At 39.9% G+C, this 25,697-nt stretch overlaps 1 protein-coding gene across 1 annotated transcript in view; it reads left to right on the plus strand.

The window, feature by feature from the left end:
- The first annotated feature begins 2,498 nt into the window (after positions 1 to 2,498).
- LOC132702642 (uncharacterized) overlaps positions 2,499 to 25,697 on the plus strand; it is a 41,947-nt gene continuing 18,748 nt past the window's right edge. The window contains exons 1-11 of the mRNA XM_060671410.1: positions 2,499 to 3,738; positions 5,498 to 5,559; positions 7,222 to 7,385; positions 12,005 to 12,059; positions 12,112 to 12,284; positions 12,342 to 12,698; positions 16,013 to 16,259; positions 18,340 to 18,519; positions 18,572 to 19,265; positions 21,515 to 21,698; positions 24,458 to 24,581. Coding sequence (XP_060527393.1) covers positions 2,499 to 3,738; positions 5,498 to 5,559; positions 7,222 to 7,385; positions 12,005 to 12,059; positions 12,112 to 12,284; positions 12,342 to 12,698; positions 16,013 to 16,259; positions 18,340 to 18,519; positions 18,572 to 19,265; positions 21,515 to 21,698; positions 24,458 to 24,581 — 3,480 coding nt within the window. The remainder of the gene's footprint in view (positions 3,739 to 5,497; positions 5,560 to 7,221; positions 7,386 to 12,004; positions 12,060 to 12,111; positions 12,285 to 12,341; positions 12,699 to 16,012; positions 16,260 to 18,339; positions 18,520 to 18,571; positions 19,266 to 21,514; positions 21,699 to 24,457; positions 24,582 to 25,697) is intronic.

The raw sequence follows: 25,697 nt of genomic DNA on the forward strand, positions 1-25,697 counted from the left end.
ACTTTCCGAACAACCTTATACTTTACAATACTCCTCCACAAGCTTGAAACTCCTCCTCAAAGTCCGGATCTCAATCCAATTGAGCACTAGTCATGAAATAACCAGTAAAAATGAGTTAAGCAACTTTTTATTGGAAGAATACCAGGTCATAAATTTAAAAAGTTACCTAAGGAAATATCAATCGAATAGTATCAGACTTCGCTATAACACGTTATGGTCGTGGTAGAAAAGCAAGGGGTCGTAAATTGGTATTGTGTTCGTTTAATTTCCCGAAAAGGACACCCTGGCGTTTTTATTTGTCAGATTGGTCGCGCGCTACGAGTATAAAATGCTAAGATAAGGATAAGGATCCTAACCGTAGAAATCTCAGTACCTGTTGGTGATACAACTTAGGTTAAGTTGTGGTTTTTTGAAACTTACATTACAAATTTTTTGTTTAAAGGAAAAACAATGCTTTTATGTTTATTTGATGTCATGGCAAAACAGCAATTGTCGTCGTTCGTATCCTATTGGTGGAGTTGTTGATTTTAGAGTAATTGTAGTTATTGTTGAATATTTAATGTTGTGTAATTATCGCAAAATGCATCGGGTAACCATTACAGTCATGAAGAAAAGTGCTAATATGCTACTTCTTGTGCCACAAAAATGCTGTGAATACAGCTGCAATTTAAAAGAACACGGTTCGTGCTGTTTTATCTTTAGAATAAACCCAAAATTATGTTCTACAAGCAGTTTTTGACAGCCTTAAGGTATTAACTAGGAAAATCGAGGATGATGTAGGAGTAAGCAAAGCCACAGATCCATTTAATTTGCGTCAAAACGGATATCATCCCTGTAAATTTAGGATTTGCCAAATACTTAAAGGGATTTCAAAATACATTTACTCAGAGAAATTCTTCTAGACCATAGAATGTTTAGGATAACGAAAATATGGTGGGGAACATGCAGCTTACCGCTCTGTCCTGTATTAATTGTTAAAGACATACAATAACAGATGTTAATCGAGCAATGTGAGCGGGTTTTGCTTGCCTTGAAATGTAGATTAATTTTTTCAAACCATGTCATCAATCTATCGAGTACCCCAGTACCCGAGCACTTCTTTGAGAGGTCATCGTCATTTCATAAAAACGATCTACATATAATAAGAAGAGTACAGTGCCTAAAACTGAACCTTAGGGACACCCATGTCTAATTAAATCTACAATTTCCAAAAAAATCCAACCGGACATTAACCATCCTCGATAAAAGAAATTATTATGAATGAAATTCAATTCAATAGTGGATTTTTTTGAATTAGCACCAGACGCGTTCATTTCAGTATTAACCTTTTTTTTTTTTGGAGGACGCACTCTCGTACCCGGAAAATGTAAACTAAAATTGAAAGGCAGATCCGTCTCGGAATAAACATGAAACCAATCCTCCAAACGAAGAGATCGCTCAAAATTCCGAATTGGGGAGTTGCTGAAGTTTTTACCAATCCGAGATACAATTTTCTAAACCGCATGTAAATAAGCTTCAAAGAAAACAACTTTTTCTTAGTTTGAGCTGTATCTCCAACAGGTAACTGTGTATTAGGGATATTTAAAAAAAAAATGGTGCGCACATGTCACGATACGATTAAGTCACAAATTAGTGCAAACAAAAGCTGCGGGGTCCCGTTCGAACGAAACTGCCAACAGCGTAACAATATATGCGCCAGACAGTTACGGACCGACATATGGCCGTTCTAACCCCTTTTCCCGTGCACCACCCCAATGATTGACGTATGCTAAACAGCGACGGAATCAAAATGCGCACTAAATTAACTTAAATCGCGTGACCCCGCTTTTCGGGGGCGCTTGAGTGGACGAAACGATCTATATGGTAGCGGCGCCGGTGTCACTTTTTAACCATGAAAGGCACCCCCGATCCGGCACTCGAAATCTCTCCACAAATTATTTCCGCCCCGTTTCGCGGGCGGGGTCGCGCGCTTTTTCCCCTCGTTGCGTTGACCGGCCTCGACCCTTTGACGCGTTTTTTATATTAACATAGACTAGGAAAGGACTTTTTGTCTACTCTCTATTCTAAAATACCCAATTATGCACTGATCAAAACGAACACTTCATTAACCACTGTGTCGGACGTTTCCGGTACTTTAATCACAGGTTAGGGAGCTATCCGATGTTTTCTGTGGATTTTAATCACTATTTTCACATTTCTTAATTCTATCTGTATTGAATAGTAATACTATTAAATTTCACAAAAGAAAAATATTATCCCAGCCCACCAAAAAACATCTAAAGCTGATGTCTTAAGCAATTTTGGCGCACCCTGCGTTATCTTGCAATGTTTTTATTTTTTTTTTATTTTGGCAATCCTGGTGGCTAATGCACCAATGAACAATACGTACATTGCCCACTATACTTATAATATCTCAAACTATGCCCTAATGCGAAAGGAGTTTATGGACTTACATCTCGGATCAATGTTGATACGCGCTTCTTGTTAATTAGCACGGCATGCTGAAGTGGACGACGTTGCCGCGGCACAACCAGTGCCGCCCTCTGGCGTCCAATTGCGCGCCGTCCCCCCGGAGCACCCCCCGACACAAGGCGGCCAAACGGAGGCGGTCTCGAAAATCCGTCGACGACAAGGAGAACCAATTCACGTCGACGCCCGTCAAGTCGGGCGACAACCCGGCCCTGCCGCCCTTACGAGACGTGAGCAATTTGACACCCAACGAACTCCCCGAGGTAGCCCCCAGGTCCGGCACTCCGAAGCCGACGATGAAAAAGAAAAAGGAGTGCCTCGACAACCACACGCGGTACTTCAAACCGTTCGAGGCGGTAGACTCGCACATAGAGTCGGTGCTGGCCGAGCAGTGCCGCAGCTGCAAGAAGAACCTGTTTTGCAGCGGCCCGCCCACTAAAAAATCCAAGATCGAGTCCATCGAAGACCTGCTGCCCGATCGGGACAAGCTCGCGTTGCCCGGCCTCATCCTCAATCCCGACACGCAAAGGCTGTTCGACGGCGACGGGGTGAGGATCACGCCCCTCGTGAGGAAATTCTGGGACCTGCAGTTCAGCAAATGTGCCGACGGCAACGACTCGTCCTACATCAACGACATGTCTCTGGATAAGATCGTGGACGCGATCCTGGACAAGTCGGCGACGGACCACGGCCGACACCGCGACTCGGCCACCACCAACACTAGCAACGACGGCAACTACCTCTGCAAGTGCAACAACAATCTTCCGCTGGAGAAGACCGTGATCCAGATCGACGAGACGTACAACGAGAGGTGCGTGGACGTACGCAAGAGGCCGTCGACGACGACGTCCGACGACGACGCGACCGGCGTCAGCAAACGGCTTAAACTGGACGAGAATTACGGCACGCTGAGGCGGCAAAAGTGCGTGAGGCGCAGACGAAAGGTGGACCACTTTCGCAAGAAGTTGAGCGAGCTGGACGGCTCCATCGAGTCGAAGACGATAGCGCCGTTTTGGTCGGCGCGAAAGCAGCTGGTCAGCTGCAGCGACGACGATTCTCCGTTCACGGAGAACACCCCGTTGCGTGGGTGTTACCTGGAGAGTAAGACGATATCGGAGGGCGCCAGGCGCTGCCTGGGATTCGCGTCGCCGAAGACGACGAACGACTCGGGTAGTTTCTGCGAGAGCGCAATTCGCGGCTTCCATAGGGACGTTGGGGGCAGTGTGGACTTGGCGGTGCGGACGGAGGGCGACTCCCTGCTGCTAACTGGTGAGTGCCGTGAACAGAGGAAACTTCAATACGAACAAAACCAATCAAAATAATTAAACTGCGGCGTTCCAACGGAGCCTTCAAATAAAGTAATTTTTTTTAAAAAATTAAATTGCTAATTGTCTTCCTCCTGATGTAACGCCACTGCTTCTGGAGAATGTTTTCAAGTTTAAGTTCTGGGAAGTTTGCTGGCCACTCCATCACCTCGATATTTTGCTCTTGGAGAAATCCGATTACTATTCTGACAGTGTTGTGTTGTGGTATAAATTCGGGCCCTTGGCAAATCGCAATGGTTAGTGTCCCCCAAACAATGACGAGCATTCACATAGCCCCCACGAAACACACGGAAGTTGGTATGCCCTGTCAAAGAAATACCACCCAGGCCATAATTATTTATTTCAATTTCAACTTAGGCTAAAACTTTTTTTTTAATTACCATTTAAAAAATATTATATATATCAACTACTTCTTTAAATTCTGGCTTAAATGGTCATTGAGGAGTTCTGACATCTTTGATAGATATGAAACTCAATGGAAGGTTCTAAGTTACAGACCATCTATCATAAAAGGCTCACATACCAGATTATAATTAACGTGATACTTGCAGATATTTGTACTGGCTTTATCTGCTAGGGGTCTCAGAAATTCCCTTTGATTACGATACCAGGTCCCATTTTTTAAATCCAATTTTCGATTTCTGCGTTAAATGTCATGCATATCCTAAAGCTATCTCTTATAGGAACTAAATTTTCAAATGAACAGTAGAAGTAGCTAGTATCGGTAAAGTTTTGAAACTGTCATAATTCCATTTTTAACAATAAGGAAAGTGAACTCCAGAGAATTGGATATGTATTCCACATTTTGAAGGCTGAATAACCCTGTCTATAAAAACACAGGATGAAATGACACAATAACAAATATATAATTTCTACATTTATTTGATAAAATTCCGGTTTTCTGAATTCATTACCATTAAATCCCCAACTTTCGATATATTTTCTTTCTAATTTTACGCAACTCAAACAAAATTTTGCAGTAATCTTCAATGTTTAATAAAATACTTGAATTTGAAATTTTGCGCACCTTCCTGGGAAAAAGTTATGGCATTTTAAGTTTTCAAAACTCCCCTCTCTCTTCCACAACCAAATTAAATTAAAATTAAAACTTTTTCGTGCCATTAAAATCTCTAAATCAGTTTGAAATATTGCATAGCTTTCCCGCAAAAGTTACGACCTTTAATTTATTTTTTATTTATTTATGAATAAATAAATTCTCTCAATTATGCTATACCTATTTTAAATTTAAAGAAAGTTATGACAATCCAAAATTTCAAAATTTTCCCCCTACCTCAGTCAAATAAAGACTTTCTTGTGCCATTCAAATCTCTGAATCAATTTGAAATATTGTGTAGCTTTCAAGGGAAAGTGACGACCTTGCGAAATATCAAAAATTCCCCCCCAACCTCGAATCAAAACCGATTCAAAATTTTGGGCACCTCCCGAAAAAATTCCAAATTTTAATAAAAAATCATATTATTATTATAGCGCGTCCCATGCTTAACCGAACAAGGACTTTTCTATTCTTTTCCTTAAATTGTGCGCGAATAACTTTCACCGTCCAGTGTAAAATTTTGTAAAATTGGTATTGTCTAACTACAAAGGAACTGTCTCTAAGTCGTCCTACTCATAAGAGCAGAAGACTATTATCAAGAATTCTTCTAACTTATTAAAAAGATTTGTAATTGATACACTCGTTGCAGTGATACGGTGCAGGGACCTTTGCAGGCCCAACGGGAGCGACAAGATCAACGCTTACGTTAAGGTAAGGTAATCTGATCTTAATTTTCTAATATTCACGTGACAGTAGCATATTAGTTGTACAAAAATGACAGTCCATTGAAACTTTGAAATTTGGAAAACAAGTAAAAATGGTATTTTCGACGTCATCGCTCATACACAGTAGCCAATGTTCGAGGGTTTTCGCTTTTTCCCGGCTCGTCCTTTTTTATTTTGCACACGCTCCAAAACGTCCGAACAAGTTAATCCGTTCAGACGCGTATCTCGGGCTGTCATCTCGCGTCCATATGACTGACGTGACAATCACGCACGACCGAGTTCTACGGTTAAATTGGAAACACGTGTGCGCGCCTGTGTTATATACGTTTGAAATTGATACGCAGGACTACGGATTGCGTGTATCGGGCGGCGCTCTTGCGAAAAAACGTCTCCGTTTTGGCCCTAATTGTAGACAAATGGCGTCGGTATTAGATTTTACGACTGAGGCCAACCTACAACACAATTTTAACATAAAAGTCCATCGAATACAACTCAGTCTAATAGCATATTTCTATTGAAAGATCTAACTAAGGGGTACTGCTTCATTTTAAGTTTAAATATCTTTGTTTCAAGAGACTTTACATATAACAAACGGTCATAGATAAAACGAGATGGTGTGGTAAGTATAATTAGGTGTTTATACCATGCATCACCTAAACTGTAATGGCAGACGCGATCTAGATTATAAAGGTTTCCTTATATTGAACTGAGGTGGCTTTTACTTGATGAAAATACATTCATCAAAATAAATAAGAACTAAAAGTTCAGATTTTCACGAAATTATATATTATGGCATGACAATTGTTTCGACAACACCGTGTCTTTATCAAATGTAATATTTACAAACTACCTGCTACTATATATACCGAAATATGACCATAAAACCTTAATTAATGTTGTTGCGAGAATTTAAGTTCAATAAAGGAGAGGTATTTAAATCTAATTGATCGTTAAGCAATACATTTGAATGTCTCATTTTGTTGATTAAATATTTAATTTTCTAATTTTTGGCGGCTGTATGTAAAATATCAAGATTGTTGTCAAAAATGTGTTTTTCTGTGTTTAAGTGTGTAGCATAATTATGTTGTAAAACTTTTTCACTGGGTTCTCCTATTGTTTTAAATTGTTCGTGTTCTGTATTAGGTTTCGGATAAATAGTGTTTACTGTTGTCTGGATTTATTTTTTGTTTATAATTTTATCTATAATGGACGGATTGTAGCCGTTGTTCAGTGCAATTTGTTTAATGATATTAAGTTCTTTGTTGTAATTTTTTGCTGAGAGTGGCGTATTAAGAAGTCTGTGTAAATGCAGCCATTTTGTGTATATAAGGGTGATTTGATCTTTTATGTATGACTGTGTCCGTGTGTGAAGGTTTATGATAAATTGAAAAATCTAATTTGTTTTGCGCTTTCGTAATAGTTAAGTCTAAAAAATTAATAGAGTTATCCTGTTCAATCTCGATAGCGAATTTTATACGATTATGTAATGAGTTAATGTAATTTAAAAAAGAATTCAATGGTCTGTCCGTTCCAACAAAGCAAGCAAAGACATCATCCACGTATCTATGCCACCATAGGAAACTTTTATTTAAAGGATGTTTTAGTATAATATTTTTCAAATTATCCATAAAAATCTTCTTATATCCAGGTAACGTCGGGCGACGTCGCCGACGAGGCAGGAGACCGAGTCGCCTTGCAGCGGACGCCGGTGCAGGGCGAGTCGTCGAAGCCGATTTTCAACCACACGTTTCGGCTGTCGGCGAACCAGCAGCGAGTCCGCATCGAGATTTGGCACCGGGACCGGGTCACCAAGTGAGTACCGTCTTCTCTTGGGGGCGGGGACGGGAGAGGAGAGTCGTCCTTGAACGACGCGGTGCCAAGAAACCGCGAAATCGCGAGTTCCAGGAGAGAGGCGCGCGCGCGCGAGCGAAAGCAAAATCGATCCGTGCCGGCCCGGAAAACGGCGGAGGGGAGAGAGTTTTTGGACCCGCGTCTGCGGAACCCCGGGTCACTACCGGCGACGTTGCCGGTGTTTGCAGTTTTTCGTGTCGACGGTTCGATTTCAGTTTCCGTTTTTACGGTGTGATGAAATCAGGATGCTTCTATATCCATCCGCTCTAGTATTACGAAGACTAATTGACGCTCGGGTTTTTTCTGCTTCTACTTTCAGTTACGTTTAGTACCAACTCTCCTCTCTTAAAATCGACCTAAAAACCATCCGCCCTCTCATAAACTTCTACCTGCCTATGCAAAAAAATGTTTACAATAAATAACAAAACTAAACTTTAATTGATGTATTTTGAATGTTGTCGTTACTTTGTCTGAAAGTGTTTTTGAAAAATAACCTAAAATAACTTAAACCTATGGTATTGTTATAGGATTATTATAGGACAACGGATTGGAAACTATTAAATTCCGTTTAAGCAACAAATTATGACGAAAGGAATATAAAATTTATGAACTTTTATATATCTGTTCAACTAAAAATTCATTGGAGGTAATTAATCAAGTTAATGTCAGGTATTGGATTTAAAAAAAAATGCTCTCACACAAGTTGAACATATACAGAGTAGGTTTCACGCTTATTTACTACTATACTACTCCCTTACTATGTTTCTGGAATCCAACCACTGTATTTCATTATTTTTGTTTAATTAACCAAAATTTACCATTCCGCCACCCTTAATTGGACGAGATAGGAACCAATAGTTTCAACAAAACAGTTTCCTTATCTAGTGTAGATTACGTTAAAACTAAAGGCATATTCTAACTCGAAATCTTAAAAAAAAAACTTACGCGATGCTCGTGTTACTGTCGAAAATCGATGAAATCGAATTTTTCGAAAGTATGATCACCATCAAAAAAAATTTTTTTTTCTGTTTTTCCGTTCTCCGTTCTCGTCTTTTGGATTTTCCCGAATAACTTTCGAACCGTTGGAGCTACAAAATTGAAATTGGCCTCCTTTTTAACCCCCCTCGAGGCACATAAGCTTGTAAGAAATGGCCCGGATCCGACGCCGGTATCCATCTTTTTTTCGCGATTTTCGACTGTTTTTTGGACCTTGCTATGAAACGCGATAAGTGTCCGAAATTTGAAGCCATCCACTTCAATAGGTTCCGCCACGTGGCGTGAAAATTGGGGGGTGGGGTTGTGGAGTCGGGAATTATTTTTCACTTTTCAAAAACTGTTTACGAAAAGTTGAAAGGTGGAATATTTGATGGTCCTCAAATACGGCGAATGATGAAAGACTCAGATTTCCGGAAAGCAAAGCTTGGGAATGTTTTGTATTGGTAGTCGAAAATTTCTAGGAGCAAATATGAGTATCAAGTTACACTACATTCGCAATCATCTAGATAAATTCCCGGATAATTTAGGGAATTATATTGAAGAACAGGGAGAGCGGTTCCACCAGGATCTTAAAGTGATGGAAGAACGGTATCAGGGTCGCTGGGATTGTCACATAATGGTAGATTACCGCTGGTCTTTAAAATGAGAGTTTCTAACATTTTTAACAAAATTAGGAGCAATTCTTCACTGATAGTTTCATGAATTGTGAGCATAAATATATCTAAAATTAGTTTCATATCGAAGGCAACAAAACCACTTATTATTAAAGCACCATCTGACAACGTCGCGTCGTCCCCACCGCCGAGACCGCGGGGTCTTTAGGCGCGCGTAGTTTTTAGTGGACGTATTTGCGCGAGACGGCGCCGGAAAACAACCCCTCGCGGACGACCCTGCTCCGTTCTACGGGAAAACGAATCGCGGCGGCAACGCGGGACCTAAATGGACGCGTATCCACTTTCGGCTCGAGCATATCGGTCCGTGTGACGTATAGCGACGTCCGTTTGGAGGAAGTGACGCCCGAAGGTTAGTGATCGAAGACGCCGCGTCGCCGTAGGGTCCACCAAGTCACCCCCGCGCCCGGGACTGCGAAAAAACGGGTCAACGAACGAACGCCGCGCGCGGCACGTGCCGCATATATACCGCAGTCATATATATATCGCGCCGGCACGGATTTATGGCGTCCGTTTGACATTTGATCGGGTTTCGGGGAGTCAGCGCGCGCGTTTTCCGGCCCCCGGTCGCTACTTTCGGTCGTGCGTGCGTAACCGAAACAATTGAAATGGAAACGATTGCGTATCGCGGCCCGGCGACAATCGATCTCTAAAAGAAAACGGTCAAGTGGGCCCTGCGAAGATTTTCCCACGGACGGCTAACCGACGAGGTCTGTGTCCGTCGACGCGACGATGTTGTCAGAGATAGGGACGCGCGTTAAGGGGTGCCGGGAAGTTTTCGTCGCGTCCTCATTTCGGTTCCGATAATTACCGCGAAATTCGTCGTTATACCGGGTGTCCCGTCAAGTGCAACGAGGTACGGCGAAACCGCTATAAATTATTGCCCGAAACGGCCGTCAGGGGGCGCGATTCACATCTTGTTAAGTTAAATAAAATAAGCAAGTGTTCGCACCATATCTCTTAAAGTAAACTGGCGGGGGCTGGCGGAACATTTTCGAAAATATTTAACGAAGTTTAATAGGTTTGGAGTCGTTAACAAGAGCTTACCCTAATCCCTATCTTAAAATTGCTTACGTCGCTTGGAAAAAAAAAGAATGCAACCATTATATTATCAAATAAGGCGTCCGCAGCCCAATGAAAACCGCATCTCACTACCTTTCTTTTTCTACAGATGTCGTCTCGGTACCGAAAGTTGGTACTGGTGGTGTTTACGTAGATTTCTTAACCTCGAATGTCTTTTCATTCTCACTTATTTTTCAATGCATTATTTGATATTTGTTGTCGTACCATGAAATTCGTAAAATTCTGCTATACATCCAAAGCTCCAAAAGTTCTATTCTCTTGGCATCGCACTGAATATATATATCCCATGAGTCGTATTTTCAGTTAAGATCTCTACTACAGAATACTTATCTCATCTTCATAAAATAACTCCAGACTTCGATCCTTTTTTTTTATTTCCTGAGAGGTTCAGTATTTTCATTAGAAAGAGTAATTGTAATTTCCAGCTCTTTCAATAAGTACGGCGTATATATACGTATATAAATTGGGAATGTTCCTTATCGATTATGTTATGAGCATAAATTTGATTATATTTGTGTTTAGTAATAGTCCATGCTCATTAACTTCAACAACCGCATCAATATGCGCCTGTCTTGTAGGGTTTCGGTGATCATCACCGCATTATGTTTATCCGATCCTAAAATACGAATAAAAGTTAAAAAGTAAGTTAAATTTTAAAAATTGTGCCTAATTTATCGCCAAATGATATTTAGTATCGAACTCAATGTTCATTATTTATATTTATTATCTTTTCTACAATATCTTCATTCTTAATGCAATATATACAATCACAGTAACACAATTTATAAGTTATATGAAAGTTTATTGTCAGAAATAGGAAGAATTTTTTCATGGCAATCTTAAAAATGATTTCTGTCAAAAGTTGAATAAAGCAAAGCTTCTTAATAATAATACCAAATATTTGGAAACGGAGTAACGCTGTCAAAACGCATTGTTAATATCAGCTGCTAGATATTTTGTACAGGGTATTTTACGAAAAGTAACACAAGTAATTCACCAAAGTTAATTTGAATTTAAATATCATTTGGCATCCCAAATAACAAATTAGCGTGCTATTTGCTAAATCAGGGATAATTAGACGTTAATATCCAGTAATGTAAAAAGAGCTTCCCAAAATTCAATTTTTTTTATCTTTAAGTTTTTTTGGTTGTATTTTGGGTTAAGATAAAGAGATTAAGGAAATTGTGATGGCGAGGCAAACTAACGCAATGGTAATACTCTCTAAATCACTATAAGTGTACTAAAAAAGTGTTAAGCCTTTTTGGAGTTATCAAATAATCTCCACCATTTTCCTTTCATGTTAAGAGCAAACGGCATTAAACAAAATTATTTGAATTGTCTCAGTAGGAGGAATGCCTAACTTTTACAATCCCCGTCACCCGCAGATCTTGGAAAATCAAAATTACAGATTCCTAACCGAATATTCGGATGGAATTTAGCCACTTGTCGATAGATGGCAGCACAAACGAAACTTAATCCAAATACTTTGCTTAGTAATTTTGATATATTTTCTTTATACGGTTACGTTACGGTTAGGTTAGAGTGGATCGTAATGAATTTTGTACAGTTTAATCTATAAACAGCAAATCACCGAAACAATGTTTATTAATTGAGATTCGCAGAGGCACATTTACATATGTATTTGTCTAAAGCAGGTTTTAAACATCCAACTGGCAATTACGCGTTCTGGTGGTCAGTGCGGAAATTCGAAAATGAGTTCCGGCCTTTTCTCTTGAGTGACTTACTTAATTTTTTTTCAAATTTCTATAATACCGTACCCCGTTGCGCTTACTGGGACACTCGGTAATCCTTATTTTTATTCGGTTTTAGGACCAGCGAATTCCTGGGATGCATGTCACTCGACGTCGGCGATGTGTCCGATAAGGTGAGTAACCGCCCGCGATGTTTCCGAATGCAAATTATCGGACACTTTTCAGAAAACTTGCGGATCCTACCGACTGCTCCCCGAGGTCGGCGGCCGCGTCGTCGGTCACGTGCCGATAGCGGCGCCCGAGCCTAGCGGCGAGCTTGACAACGAAATGGGCGAACATAATTGCGAGGTGGATGACGTCGCCAGCCTCGACGGTGGCGTCGACAACGAGCTAAGACGGTACGGGCGAGGAGGTCGGGTATTGGTCGAGCGTTTTTCACTTGGTACGGGTTACAGGTCGACGAATAAGGCGGCGCTGAGCGAGCAGCAAAAGTACGCGGACGAAAATCTGTTCCTTCGGTACCTGGAGCTCGACCCCATGGAGGGACCGGAGGCAATACCGGCCGCGACCCAGCGCAGGGCCACAGGAAACAAATCCGGCAGGACGCCGTTCACGCAGACGAAGCGCCTGACCCGGCCTCCCAAGTCGGGGTTCGGGTTTTCGGTAGTATGGACCCATCCCCCGCGCATAGAAAGGGTGGAGAGAGGCCTTCCTGCCGATAGGGCCGGTGTATTGCCCGGAGACTACATCATCTTCGTCGACAAGCACAACGTGGTCACCATGCCCGAAATCGAGATATTGAACCTCATCAGGTAGCTATGCGCACAATGGACGGAATGAAAGATCTAATATAAGCCAATACCCCAAAGTAATAATTTCCCTCTTAAAAAAAAATCAACTAACCAAAACTATAGCACCATTTCTCCAAAACTCCAAAACTGTTGTAAATTAGTTTGTAACTAAAAATAAAACCTTAGTAAATTGATTCGTTATCTCCAAGGTCCAAACAATGGGTATGCGCAAGTGATGACGAGTGATGAGTGTGACGTCGAAACTGGAATGCCACAGGGTAGTACTTTGGGTCCACTCTTATTCCTCATGTTAATAAACGATTTGCCATTGCATGTGTCTACTGGGACGGTATTCTGTCGAGGAATTATGCCAAAAGGTTAGCTTGGTCGTTCGAGAATTTAAACATAGGTCTATGTCATAATTTTTTGTGTCATTTCATCATACCAAATAATTCTACCCGAATCGCTTCTTTTAAATATATTACTTCCACAGTTGCGAGAGAATACATACAGACTACTAAACATTCTTAGCGATTTGGCAAATGAACACAAATTAATCATATTCAAATCCGATAATTAGTTAAAAATTGTTCTATTATTCATTTTTGCTCAAGATGATTCTTGTCATCGTGTTTTCTTTTACGAAATTCACGACAAATAATCACAAGGCGAGTCATTAATGTGTATCATGCTAAAATGTTCCGAGATACGGGCTTTGCTTCTGCGGTCTTCCGTCGCAGCAGAAGGGGTCTTCAAAAGCATGCCCGGCCTGAGATGGAATCAGTCATGTATTTTTATTCTCGAACTTAGTTCTCACATATTTAGAAACAAACACTAATTTATATTCTCCTTTTTTCTTCTCTTTATTGTTTTTCCACTAGATGGAGGTAGAGTCAAAATACAGTTCTATGAAGAATGTTGCCTCTATAATCGTTAGGTCTCGTTGATGTAACTACGCTTGTCAATAGTTTTAAATCTAAATCAAATTTTGTGCACAAATTTTCATTTAATTTTTGTTGCAATGATGCAAATGACAGAATCTGATAACTCTCGTACATTGCACACAGTTTCCTGCCAACACACTCTGCGTTACCATTCCTGAACACTTTCGTTATCCTTTCTAGTGAATCATTATCAAGGAATCTACGCGGGTTCCATGCTCGTCGACGTTTTTAGACAAATTTTCCATTAAACTATATATATAAATTATTAGCAGATATTAACATTTCAGCAATATTATAGTAAACGTTGAGAGTTTTTTTTATAAAATTTAAATATGTAGAAAGGTATGTTCAATAATAATAACAGAAATAATAATAATAACAATAATAATAATAACAATAACAATAATAACAATAATAACAATAATAATAATAATAATAATAATAATAATAATAATAATGATAATAATAATAATAATAATAATAATAATAATAATAATAATAATAATAATAATAATAACAATAATAATAATAATAATAATAATAATAATAATAATAATAATAATAATAATAATAACAACAATAATAATAATAATAATTAAAATTAAAATTTCATATTCGTTAAGTACCTACATGTATATATAAAAAAGATGAAAACCTCTCTTCTCTAATAACATGAACAGGTAAAAAGGGAGTATATTGGTTACACTTTTGCAAATGCAAACATTTACAAGATGGCGGATATACTTAATATAAAGGGCAACAGACCGAGAAATTGTGCAACTACAATAACCTGAAATTTGTCTTGTTGGTAGGGAGAGTCCACATAGTACTTGATCACTGGTGACGTCGAATTTAAAATGGAAATAGAGTTAATAAAAGCCTTGTTTATTAAATCTGGATCTGACATTTGGTCGGGAATCCTTTTTCCCGCGTTTTTTGAATTTTTTATGATGTTTAAATTTATTATATATTATATACCTTGCTATATATGATTTTTTTTCGCACTGGATCACTTTGTTGGTAAAGTTCCTAAGCTAAGCTTGATTTTCTGTTGTTTCAACCTTTATGTAATTTAATTTGACTTTATTTCATGAGAAGTTTAGTATTTTCTGTGATTCAGTATTCATATGAAAAAATGTCTTCAATCCCCATTCTAAGCAAAACAAATATTGACTGCAATGGCAATGGCAAAGAGCAACATAACTTAAACTTTTTAAGGTGTGGACACTATTAAAATAAAAATACCTCCCCGCACAGTAAATACGCTTTTTATTGGTTTATTGCTCCGTTTATTTAGGCCAGCAAGTCATGACCATTTATCCTGTGCTGGACTATATCGTTATTCTTATTCTTTTTGTTTCTTTAACTTTCCACTCATTTTAATGTCTAATATTTCTATCGAATGTTTATGACACACCGGACAGTTTTGTCTTATTCAAAAAAGAAAAGCCATTACAGGAGCATACTACACATCATTAATTGACATACTGTGGACAGAAATTGGGGAAAAACGGCCATATTTGCAAAAAAATCCTGTTTCACCAAGACAACGCGCTATACATCAGCTACGTTCAGTAAAGGCGAGGTATTTAAATCTAATTGACTGTTGAGCAATACATTTGAATGTCTCATTTTGTTAATTATATATTTATTTTTCTACTTTTTGCGGCTGGATGTAAAATAACAAAATTGTCGTCGAAAATGTGTTTTTCTGTGTTTATAATCTAGACTATTGTTTACAACGCTCATTTTTGTTCGTTAATGCGTTTCTTGAAGTATCTACCTGTTTGTCCAATATAAATTTTAGGACAAAATCCGCATCCTGTAGACACCTGATTTTTGACATTTTCGACATTTCATCTTATTGTTTTTTAAAAATTTCCCAATTGTGTTGTTAGTCCTGAAAGCTATTTTTAAACCACATTCTGACAAATGTTTTGAAACTTTTTCACTGGGTTCTCTTCTGCATGTAATCATTTTAAATTGTTCGTATTCTGTATTAGATTTCGGATAAATACTAATGGACGGATTGTAGCCGTTGTTGAGTGCAATTTGTTTAATGATATTAAGTTTTTTATTGTAATTTTCAGTTGAGAGTGGCGTATTAAGAGTGAAATGCATCCATTTTGTGTGTATAAGGGTGATTTGAGCTTTCATGTATTACTGTGTCCGTGTGTGAAGGTTTATGATGGTGTGGTCGAAACAATTGTCATGTAAAAATATATAATTACGTGAACATCTGAACTTTCAGTTCTTATTTGTTTTGATAAATGCATTTTCATCAAGTGAAGGCCACCTCAGTTCAATATTTAACGATCTTTTTATCTAAGTTAATTTTTTTGGGAACTCTGCTGCGCATAAATACTGCTGAAACTCAGCGTCCTCTTTCAGGTCCTACGGAAGTCAATTAACGCTGGAGGTATTCAGGCGGAACCCGTCGCGAAACGGCTCCCTTCCGGCCTCCTCGGCCGGCCCCTTGACCTGCGGTTCCGCCATGACCGACAGCAACGTCACCCTCGCGGCGCCGCCGCCGCCGCCGCACCGCCGCCCGTCGACGATATGCTCGACCAATACCGCCTCCGTGCAAGACCTGGGCCGGCGGAAACTACACCTGCCGCAGGTCACCTTCAGTACCGAGGTTGGTGGCGGCGTCATCGTCTGACATTGCTCCCCGCCCCCCTCTCGTTTTGTTTGTACAAATCTTCGTTTATTTATTTTTTACGTTAAGTTCGCTGTTTTGTTAACACCCTTCCTCGCCGCCGATCCCCCATCCCCATTTTCGTTTACCCGTTGCTCTGATATATACGTAAATACACCGTTTTAGTTTGAGTTTTCGTTTTATTTTTTAAGTACGGCAGGGCAAGACAATAAAAAACGACAATAGTCCACGCGCACAGTGGATCGAAATGTAGGATGACTGGGACATTCGCTTTAAAATCACAGAATTTGGTTTCAAAACATTCATTTTTCAAAGAAATTTTCACAGGCTACTGTAATACTTTTCACAAAACTTCTGGATTCATCTTGCAAAAAAATCGTATTAAATTTATAGGGTTCATTACTGTCTGGTTAAAGACTAATTTCCAAATTGGAAGATATTTTTCTTTTTTTTTTTCTCTTATTCTGATTCAATAAATTTCATAATTCGGGACCCACTTTGATTTATCACATTATAAGAAAGACGGACGAAAAAGAAAACGTTAAAAAGCAAATTTAGTAGAGTATCTGTTTCCAAAAAAAAACATTAAAACAGGGAACAGGAACAGAAATATTTCTCAAAACCAAAATTATAACAAACGCTGCCACGGAAAGGGGTAACAGAACTGTGAAAAAATTAATGTAGCAAAAAAATTTAAAAGGCAACTTTTCTTAATAACTTGGACTAAACAAGGAGCCACAAATGTAAATTTAATTTGATTCATTTGATCAAGACACGGTGTTATCGTATGTATATATATATATATATATATATATATATATATATATATATATATATATATATATATATATATATATATATATATATATATATATATATATATATATATATATATATATACATACACATATATATGTGAGGGTGTGTACATCGGTCAAACAAGCCAGTATCTTAAAAACAGAATTAATGGTCACAAATACGACAAAAAAAATACGACTGCCCTGAAGAGTCATTGCGCGGAAACCAAGCATTCTTTCAACTTTGCGAAAGTAAAAATTCTAAAAACCGAAAATAATACAAAAAAAAGGGAAATTCTGGAAATGGTTGAGATCCAAAAAAATAAGAACTCTATAAATTCGAAAACAGACACCAACAATCTCAGTAAGTTATATTGCAACATTCTGAAATAAAACAACAATGAAAGTAACAACATAGGGATATATTAATATAAAATTATAATATATAAAAATAATTTAAAATAAATAAAAGAAAAAAATTATAAATTAACAAAAATACCCTCTGAACCTTGCACCAAAACAATCGTGCATCGTACGATGTTTTTACAGTAACGTCGACGCGAGCAAACCTCGCGTATCGGAATTATTATTATTATTATTATTATTTTAAACTCATATATATATTTTAACTGTTTCGTTAAATTTGTGTGTATTATGTGTGTGAGTGCCGTATACAAATCATTTTTTGTTGGACTTTTATCTTTTATCAAGGGTATGACTTTTTTATTCTCATAGTTGGAAAAAACCAAAACAATAATATTTCTAGGCACTATGACAAAACCAAACGCTTTTAAAGTATAAACTTCCATATGATGCTACCTCTTCAATTTTAAGATTTGTGTTTGTCTCTTTTTGGTAAGGTTCTTTGTAATTCCGTTGTGTATATGTATAAAAAAAAAGAACTGTACTATAACATAATTTTAGACTGTACCCCTTTCTGAAGAAGGTCATAGAAGACCGAAACGTCAATATATGGACAAAAAAAATTTTAATCGCTTTTAATACAAAGACCTATAACCCAAGAACCAAAAGCTAAACATATATATATATATATATATATATATATATATATATATATATATATATATATATATATATATATATATATATATATATATATATATATATATATATATATATATATATATATATATATATATAATTTTTATATAATATTTACAAACCACTCCCCGGCTATACCAGAACGCCGATCGGGATCATTTGAACATTCGATCTTCTGCTACCATCTCCTCTGTACGCAGACGACCCCGAACAATCCCGAGGACGGGCGGAAGAGGACGATGTACCAGCTGATCGGCAAGGAGCAGCACTACTGCGCCGCAATGCAGTTCGGCGTCGGCCGCTTCGTGTCGCCGCTGGCCGAGCGCAGAGATCTGATCTCGCCGTCGGAGCACCGGATACTGTTCCAGAACTGCGACGAGGTGAAACCGCGCACGCGCCGCCGCCTTCGCCGACCCAACAATCTGTCCGCAGCTGCTCCGCATCACGGAGGACATCCTCGACCACCTGGTGCACGACGACGGCGAGGTCGAGGTCGGGCTGCTCGCTCGCGTCTACAGCGCCAAGCTGAGCGACGTGACGTGCGCGTATCGACGCTACTGCGCGGGCCTCAAAAAGGCCGATTGCGTGCTCGCCAACAAGCTGAAAAACAGCGGCGGCGAATTCGTTCGGTTCGTGCAGTCGCCGTCGATACCCCGACGCAGACCCGACCTCACGGCGTTCATCCACAAGCCCCTGGAGCACTACCGCGAAGTCCTCAAGGCGCTGATGGCGGTGCAGAGCGCCACGAAACCCAAACACCCAGACTACGTCGTCATAAACCGCGTAGTGCACGAGATGCAGGTGTCCTATAGGGAGATGACCGCGGAGGCGGGCTTGATGGAGCCGACCGGAGAGGGCCGACCCTTGCTGTCGGTGCAGGATCTCGAGAACAGGCTGGTGTTCACCAAGTGCCGACCGTTCGTGTTGAACAAGCCGGGCCGTCACTGGATATTCGGCGGAGCGCTCGGCCGCGTCGAGGGCCGCGATGTGGCTCAGTACTGGGCGCTGCTCTTCAGCGACATCCTGCTGTTGGCGAAGGTGTCCAGGGACCGTGTGCTCTTCGTCGCCGACGATCCTATACAGTTGGCCTACGTCACCGACATGTTCTTCAGCGTCCGGAAAAAAGGTAAGCAGACCGTCGCAACCGTCACAATTATTAGATCGCATGTAATTAAAATAATAATAATAAGAATAACAATAATAGAAAGGAATTGCCGAGAACACGGTATTATTATTATTATAATAATACGTCACATCTGCTATACTAGGATCGTCCGGTACTATGAACCAGAAATAAGTGTGGCTATTGCACATCATGCGACACCCCGAAAAGTATGGACTGCTACATGTAATCAAAAAGTCCTGGGTGAAAAACTTACGTCAATGGTATGGTCAGTCCTCCGTGGAATTGTTCTGAGCGGTCAACAGGAGACGAATCGTCAACATCAACAATATCACTCCTTCGAACTTATTGTCTAGCAAAATATCCGGCCTCCATATTAAAATCCTTTACAGCGAAAACTGATAGATTCGTACTTCATTTTTTTCACTTCAATGAATATTAGGTCCCCATTCCTGAACCTCTCAACATTAAGTCAAATTTATAAAAATCCGTGAATTTGGAATCAAACCTTGTTAATTGAAAAATGCTTATCTGTCGTCAGGAACGGTTATGGATTCTTCATTGTCTCGAGGCATACGAAGAATTTATTGGAGCTTTTGTGAAGAAAACCCTCGCCATCTTCGATCTAAAACCAAAATCATGGGAACGCTACGTTGATGACACTTTTGTTATTTGGCCTCCCACACCCACGTCCCGCATCACCTTCTTCTTCTTAAAATTCCATCTTCTATCGAAGGTTGGAAACCATCATGGCGATGCGGACCCTGTTGACAGCCGCTCTAAACAGCTCGGCGCTGCCACATCCGAACCAATCCCTCAGATTTCTCAGCCAGGATATTTTTCGCCTTCCGACACTTCTTCTTCCTTTAGTTGTAGCAAGCCATGTCTCGGGCCCCTCATTAGATTTCCCATGTATTCAAGTCTTCGTTTTTCGATTGTCACCAGAATTTCCGGTTCACATCCCATCCTTCTGTGCACCTCAGCATTTGAGACCCTTTCCGTCCACGATATCCTCAGGATCCTTCTGTAACACCAGAGCTCAAATGCGACCAGTTTATTTGTATGCTCCTGCTTCAGCGTCCATGCTTCCATACCATACAAAAGGACGGAAAACACCTTAGCATTCTTAGCCGCAGACTCAAGCTTAGGTCTCTGTTGGTGAAGAACAAATATTTGTATGAGTTCACTCTTTCGATGATGGTGTTGTTTATAACTAAGTGGCAGTTTATGCGTGGTGATTTGGTGGCGACCATAATTTTTGTTTTGTTAAGGTTGATCTTTAACCCGTATTTGTTGCAAATCGTCGATGTTTCCTGCTGTGATCACTGTGTCATCGGCGAATCGAAAGTTGTTGAGAACTTTATCTTTATCCCCTCTGAGCAATCATCCAACGCTTCCCTCAGTATTTGGATCTAACCTGACCCTAGCTGTTTGGTTCCAATACAGTGTTGATATTATATTGATGTCGCTCTTCTCAATGTTTTTAGCCATTAGAATCTCTATTAGTTTTTCTTGTTTCACCTTATCGAAGGCTTTCTCGAAATCAATGAACCCCAGGTATATATCTTGGTTCATATCTTTGAGCCAACACTTTTATACCAAACAGTGCCTCTGTTGTACCAAATCCATTTCTAAAACCAAACTGGGTGTTACTCATGTCCGTTTCAAGGGTTCTGAAAATACGATTGTGAATAATTTTAAGGAACACCTTTAGCGTATGACTCATTAGAGATATGGTTCGATGATCAGCACAAGTTGTGGCGTTTGGCTTCTTGGGGATGGCAACGAAGGTCGAATGGAGCCACTGTCTAGGTATTGTGCCCGTCCGATATATGGTGTTAAACAGGTCAGTCGAGACATCATTTACATCTTCATCGATGAGCTTTATTAATTCGATTGGGATTTCATCCGGACCCGCGGCCTTGCCTCCTCCCACATCACCATCCGGTCCACAAGTCATCGGTTATCAACTCACAAAATACACGTCACCGCAACCTGCCAAAGAAAATGAGTTCGAAAGCTACGGCACACTTGCCTCTGTCGTCCTTCTTTACATTCACTACCGTCGAAAATAGTAGAATACAGTCCAACAATAATCATTAAAGTATCTTATTGTCACAAAACACTTGGCTGTTTCGGATTGGCTTAATATGTGCAGGTTAAACCGAGCTACATTCTATTTTAAATTAAGTGTAAATCTCCTGAATATCTTTTTAACAAAATCTGGACGTGACGTCACCGCCGCGTTCCAGATACCGAGTTTCGGATATGCGTGGACGCCGCCGCCAAAAGTGAAGCGTCCAGCCCGACCGTCCACTGCGGGCCGGACCTGAGCCGCACCCCACGGAAAAACGCCGCGAAGAAGTGCACCGTGGCTCTGCGGGCGCCCACCCTCGAGATGAAGGCGGTATGGCAAAACTTACTGCAAAGGCAAATGTAAGTACCTCGTTTCCCGGGGAGGGGTAGAGTGTCGCTAGCGGCGCCATAAGGGCGGCCGTAGATATTTAGCACCTGGACATAGAAGTGTAGGCGTAGCTCCTAGCGAAGTATAGCGGGTAGCGTGGCGCCCCCTCGGGGCCGTTAATAGTAGTTCAACGGACGTAGCGAAGCGCTCCTGATACGTAGCGGTAACGCGTGGGGTGGGGAAAGTGTTGGACGTTTGGACTTACAAAACCGTAGCGGGAACGTCCGGTGGCGCACGCGCTACAAACCCAACACGTTGCGGAATGGACGCCATTTTTGGTAGCGGGTTAATTTTGTGCTAGGTAGCGGTAGCGAAGTGATCTGTAATGGTAGAATTTGGTTTTGAAAGTGACGAATTTGATCATGGTGAGTATGAATTCCCAGCATAATAAATATATTTTATTTGTTATTACTTATATTATTGTTAGTAGGGTTTCAATTAACGAAAACCTCTCGAGTTTTCGAAGATCAAGGTATGTCCTTGTTCAAACAAATTACACTCACATGAAGTAGATATGCTATTTTAAGTTATTTGATATTGTTATTTGAATGTGTTTTCACTAAACGGACGAAATATTGAATAAGAAATGGAGAAAATTGAAAAAAAAACTACACAGGCGTCAAAGACAATAAACGGGAAACCGAAAAGGGTACAATTTACTGGGAATGCTATCACCAGTTTGAGCAAATATATAGGGAGGACAAAACAGTTAACATCGCTAATCCGACAGCAGTTCCTGCTATAAGGAAAAGAGAATTAGAGCCCCTTGCCGAAAATAAGAAAGATCCACTCACTATCGCAGTGACTCCGCAGATGGACACCAATCATGGTATGTTAAGTTTCAATAATTATGTTTATTTGTATAATTCAAAAAATTAGAGGCTCATAACGTGTTATCATTTTAGAAGTTCCAAGACTATAGAGTCAAAGAGTGGATTGTTTTATCTACGAAGAAGGCAGAGTATAATACGACCAAAAATATAGTGCAGTTATTGCTTTGACGTTTCAACGGATGCTTATTCTGCATTAAGTGGGTCTTGCCTGAGATGGGCCGTAACGAATATTACGGAGATATTTAAAGTTATATGTCGTTTGTTGGTGGGTAGATAAATTCCTAGGACGGTCCTGGAATGGTTACGGGTCAGGGTCTACTCAGGATTGGAAAAGCACTATATTTCTGGTTCGAGTATACAAGAAATTAACCTCTTACGAAGCGCCAATAAAAGAAGCGACGAAATCCAGGAGGAAAGAAATGCAATTTGCACTGATTATGTGAATTACAAAAAAAAAGAGCAAAAATTCAAAAATGTGTTTTATTTGTTATAAAGGCATATATCGTTTTCACCCTCATCTACATTATCCACAAACATATTATCGAATGTCTCGCTGCTCCGAAACGTGCTAGGCCTGGAAAATACTCTAAGAATAATAACATAACTCATATCTCCTTATAGCCTTTGCGTATTACTTCCGATTTTTTGGTTTTGGACACCTACGACCTTCATTCTAGACAAATATTCGAATTGGTTCTGCTAATTCCAAAGCCATTTCACCAACCACATTTATATTTATATTATCCTCAGTCATTTCGTTTTCAATTAAAATGATCATAACGTCCGTTTCTACTAATTCCCGATGTAATAGGTACACAAACTGGTTAAAAAATATAAATGTTTATATAAATTTAACAAACATGGATATGCGTTCTTTTTATTTCCGAACAAATTTTGAGAAATCGTACCTACCTCCTTATGCTGTGTTTAACGAAAGCATTTTTTTAGTGCCTAGTCTATTCTACTTTTAGTTTCTTCTTTCACTAACATTTAATGAGAAATGTATTTAAAGTAAATATTGACAATCTCATTAATAAAATACACACACACGTATGTGCCATTTGCTTTAATAATGGCATTCAGTCTTCTTGTAAGACTTAAAACAAGTTTTCTTGTAACTGGCGATATGTTTTTTCACTCTCATTCTATTTTTGAGGTCTTCTTTACTCGTAACTTGATGTTTTTTCATTTGTCGCTTTAATTCTTCCCACAGGTGCTCCTATGGATTTAACATCCGGAGACTATAGCGGTGTATCTGGCCCAAAAAGTTTAATTTTTTTTTAATGTTTGAGGGCTAACGTTTTTTGGGAACTATTCCGTTATTTCCTCTGCAAGTTTTGTAGGGCTTGTTTTAGGATTAATTCTATTTTTTTTTCACAACAGACGACTAGTGCAGTTAACTTCCTGGGACGACTATTGTTTGATTGATCGACTGGTATTGATTTATTATATACCGTAGAGTTTCCATAATTTCCATTAATCTACTATGATTTTTCGAAGCGCAATTGGAATTTCGCAATTTTTGGCGCTCATTTTGCTTTTACTTGAAAACCGCCGACTTAAAGTGGCGTCAAAAAGAAACAAGTGTAACTCATTTGTTTAAACGAAATTCGATACAAGCTGACTTGATAAAATATTGATACTGAACGGTTCTACCTGCATAGTGATTTCTGAAAGCGTATGGAGACTTATTTGGCACAATTTCTCAAATATATTTCCCATTAAACATAAGTGAAAGAAGAAACTAAAAGAAAACTGACAGACTGTATGTCAAAAACGGAAACGGCAAATGACTTGACAGCGAACGTCGGACACTGCCAATCGTAATCTCTACCGCTAAATATCGGCAGCGCTTTGCTACGTCCGTTGAATGCGACCGTTGTGGTTTGCGCAAGCAGCCTCCAGCTCAACTCGGGACTGGACGGTAGCTCGCTGAGCTCCCCTCCGGAATCCCCGGACGTGCCCATCACCTCCTCCGTGGTTACGCTGCAGTCGGCGGAGACGTGCTCGTTGCGCCGCCAGGTGCGTCTACTACATGGCAACGCGACAATACTAGACTGTCCCCTCGCCCCGCCCGATCCCGTCCCCCCACCCGTGCCGACAAGCGCCTGCACCCCCGACACACCCAGCGCCCGCGTGTCGGTCACCTCGTCGCCTTCCTCCGCTTCCAGTTCCGACGGACCCGCTTCCCACTGTCCTCCTTCTGCGCCGAGTCCCAGCCCCATCCTCACCCCCCTCAAAGACGTTTCCGACGATTCCGAAGGCGTCAGCGAGTTCTTCGGTTTGGGCGACGAGTTCTGGGACGTCACCCAGTTCGATTACGATTTGAGCTGCTTGAACGTCGAAGGGACGTCGCAGACGAGCGGCGCCGACGACTTTTGATCCCGGAACGCGTCGCCCGTTCACGATTTACAAGACTGCCACCGTACCGGGTCCCGGCTGATTCGTACGGACAGCAACGGAACAATTTTTAATGGTTTTACGCGAGCCTGCTGAGCCTCTTGAATTTTTTAGATACCTCACGAGTTAACTTATAGAGATTAATAACATACAGAAAAAACTCATAATTAAATAGTCTTACTAAAATATCTTCTTTTGTAAACAATAAAGTCTGTTCATATAAGAAAGTGACTAATTGTTATGAATTAAGGAAAGACCCGGGCAAGCTGTAAGATTGAAATATGGCCGAACAGGTCCGTACTTTGCTTAGAATTTAATTATTTGGGGTTTTGTTAGGAAAGATACTAAACGATATTTATTTATTTATGTATGTATTTATGTTTAAATCTAAAATAAAATTACTAATTATTCTTATTGCCTACTTAAATTACTTAAAAATATTCACATAATATATCAGTATCACTATCGCTATCAGTTGAGTCAGCCCAACCCTTTTCCGGGATATCATAAGTGTCGAACCAGGTTTCGTCCAAGTAAATAGTTGGCCTTTGTTGTTCTCTGTAAATCCTAATTTTTTCTAGATATTGCAGTCGCCATTTCCGAATTCTAAAAGATTCCATTGAAACTTGCCTTTTGTCAATTTAAAACCCATGTGTTGAATACACTTCCCTAAGGTAGTTCTGCCACATTTAACCCCGGTTGTATCTTTTTCAATCCTCCTAATTAACTACACATCTA

The sequence above is a fragment of the Cylas formicarius genome, unplaced genomic scaffold (genome assembly GCF_029955315.1).
Source record: "Cylas formicarius isolate icCylForm1 unplaced genomic scaffold, icCylForm1.1 PGA_scaffold_5__7_contigs__length_24384050, whole genome shotgun sequence".
NCBI lineage: Eukaryota > Metazoa > Arthropoda > Insecta > Coleoptera > Brentidae > Cylas > Cylas formicarius.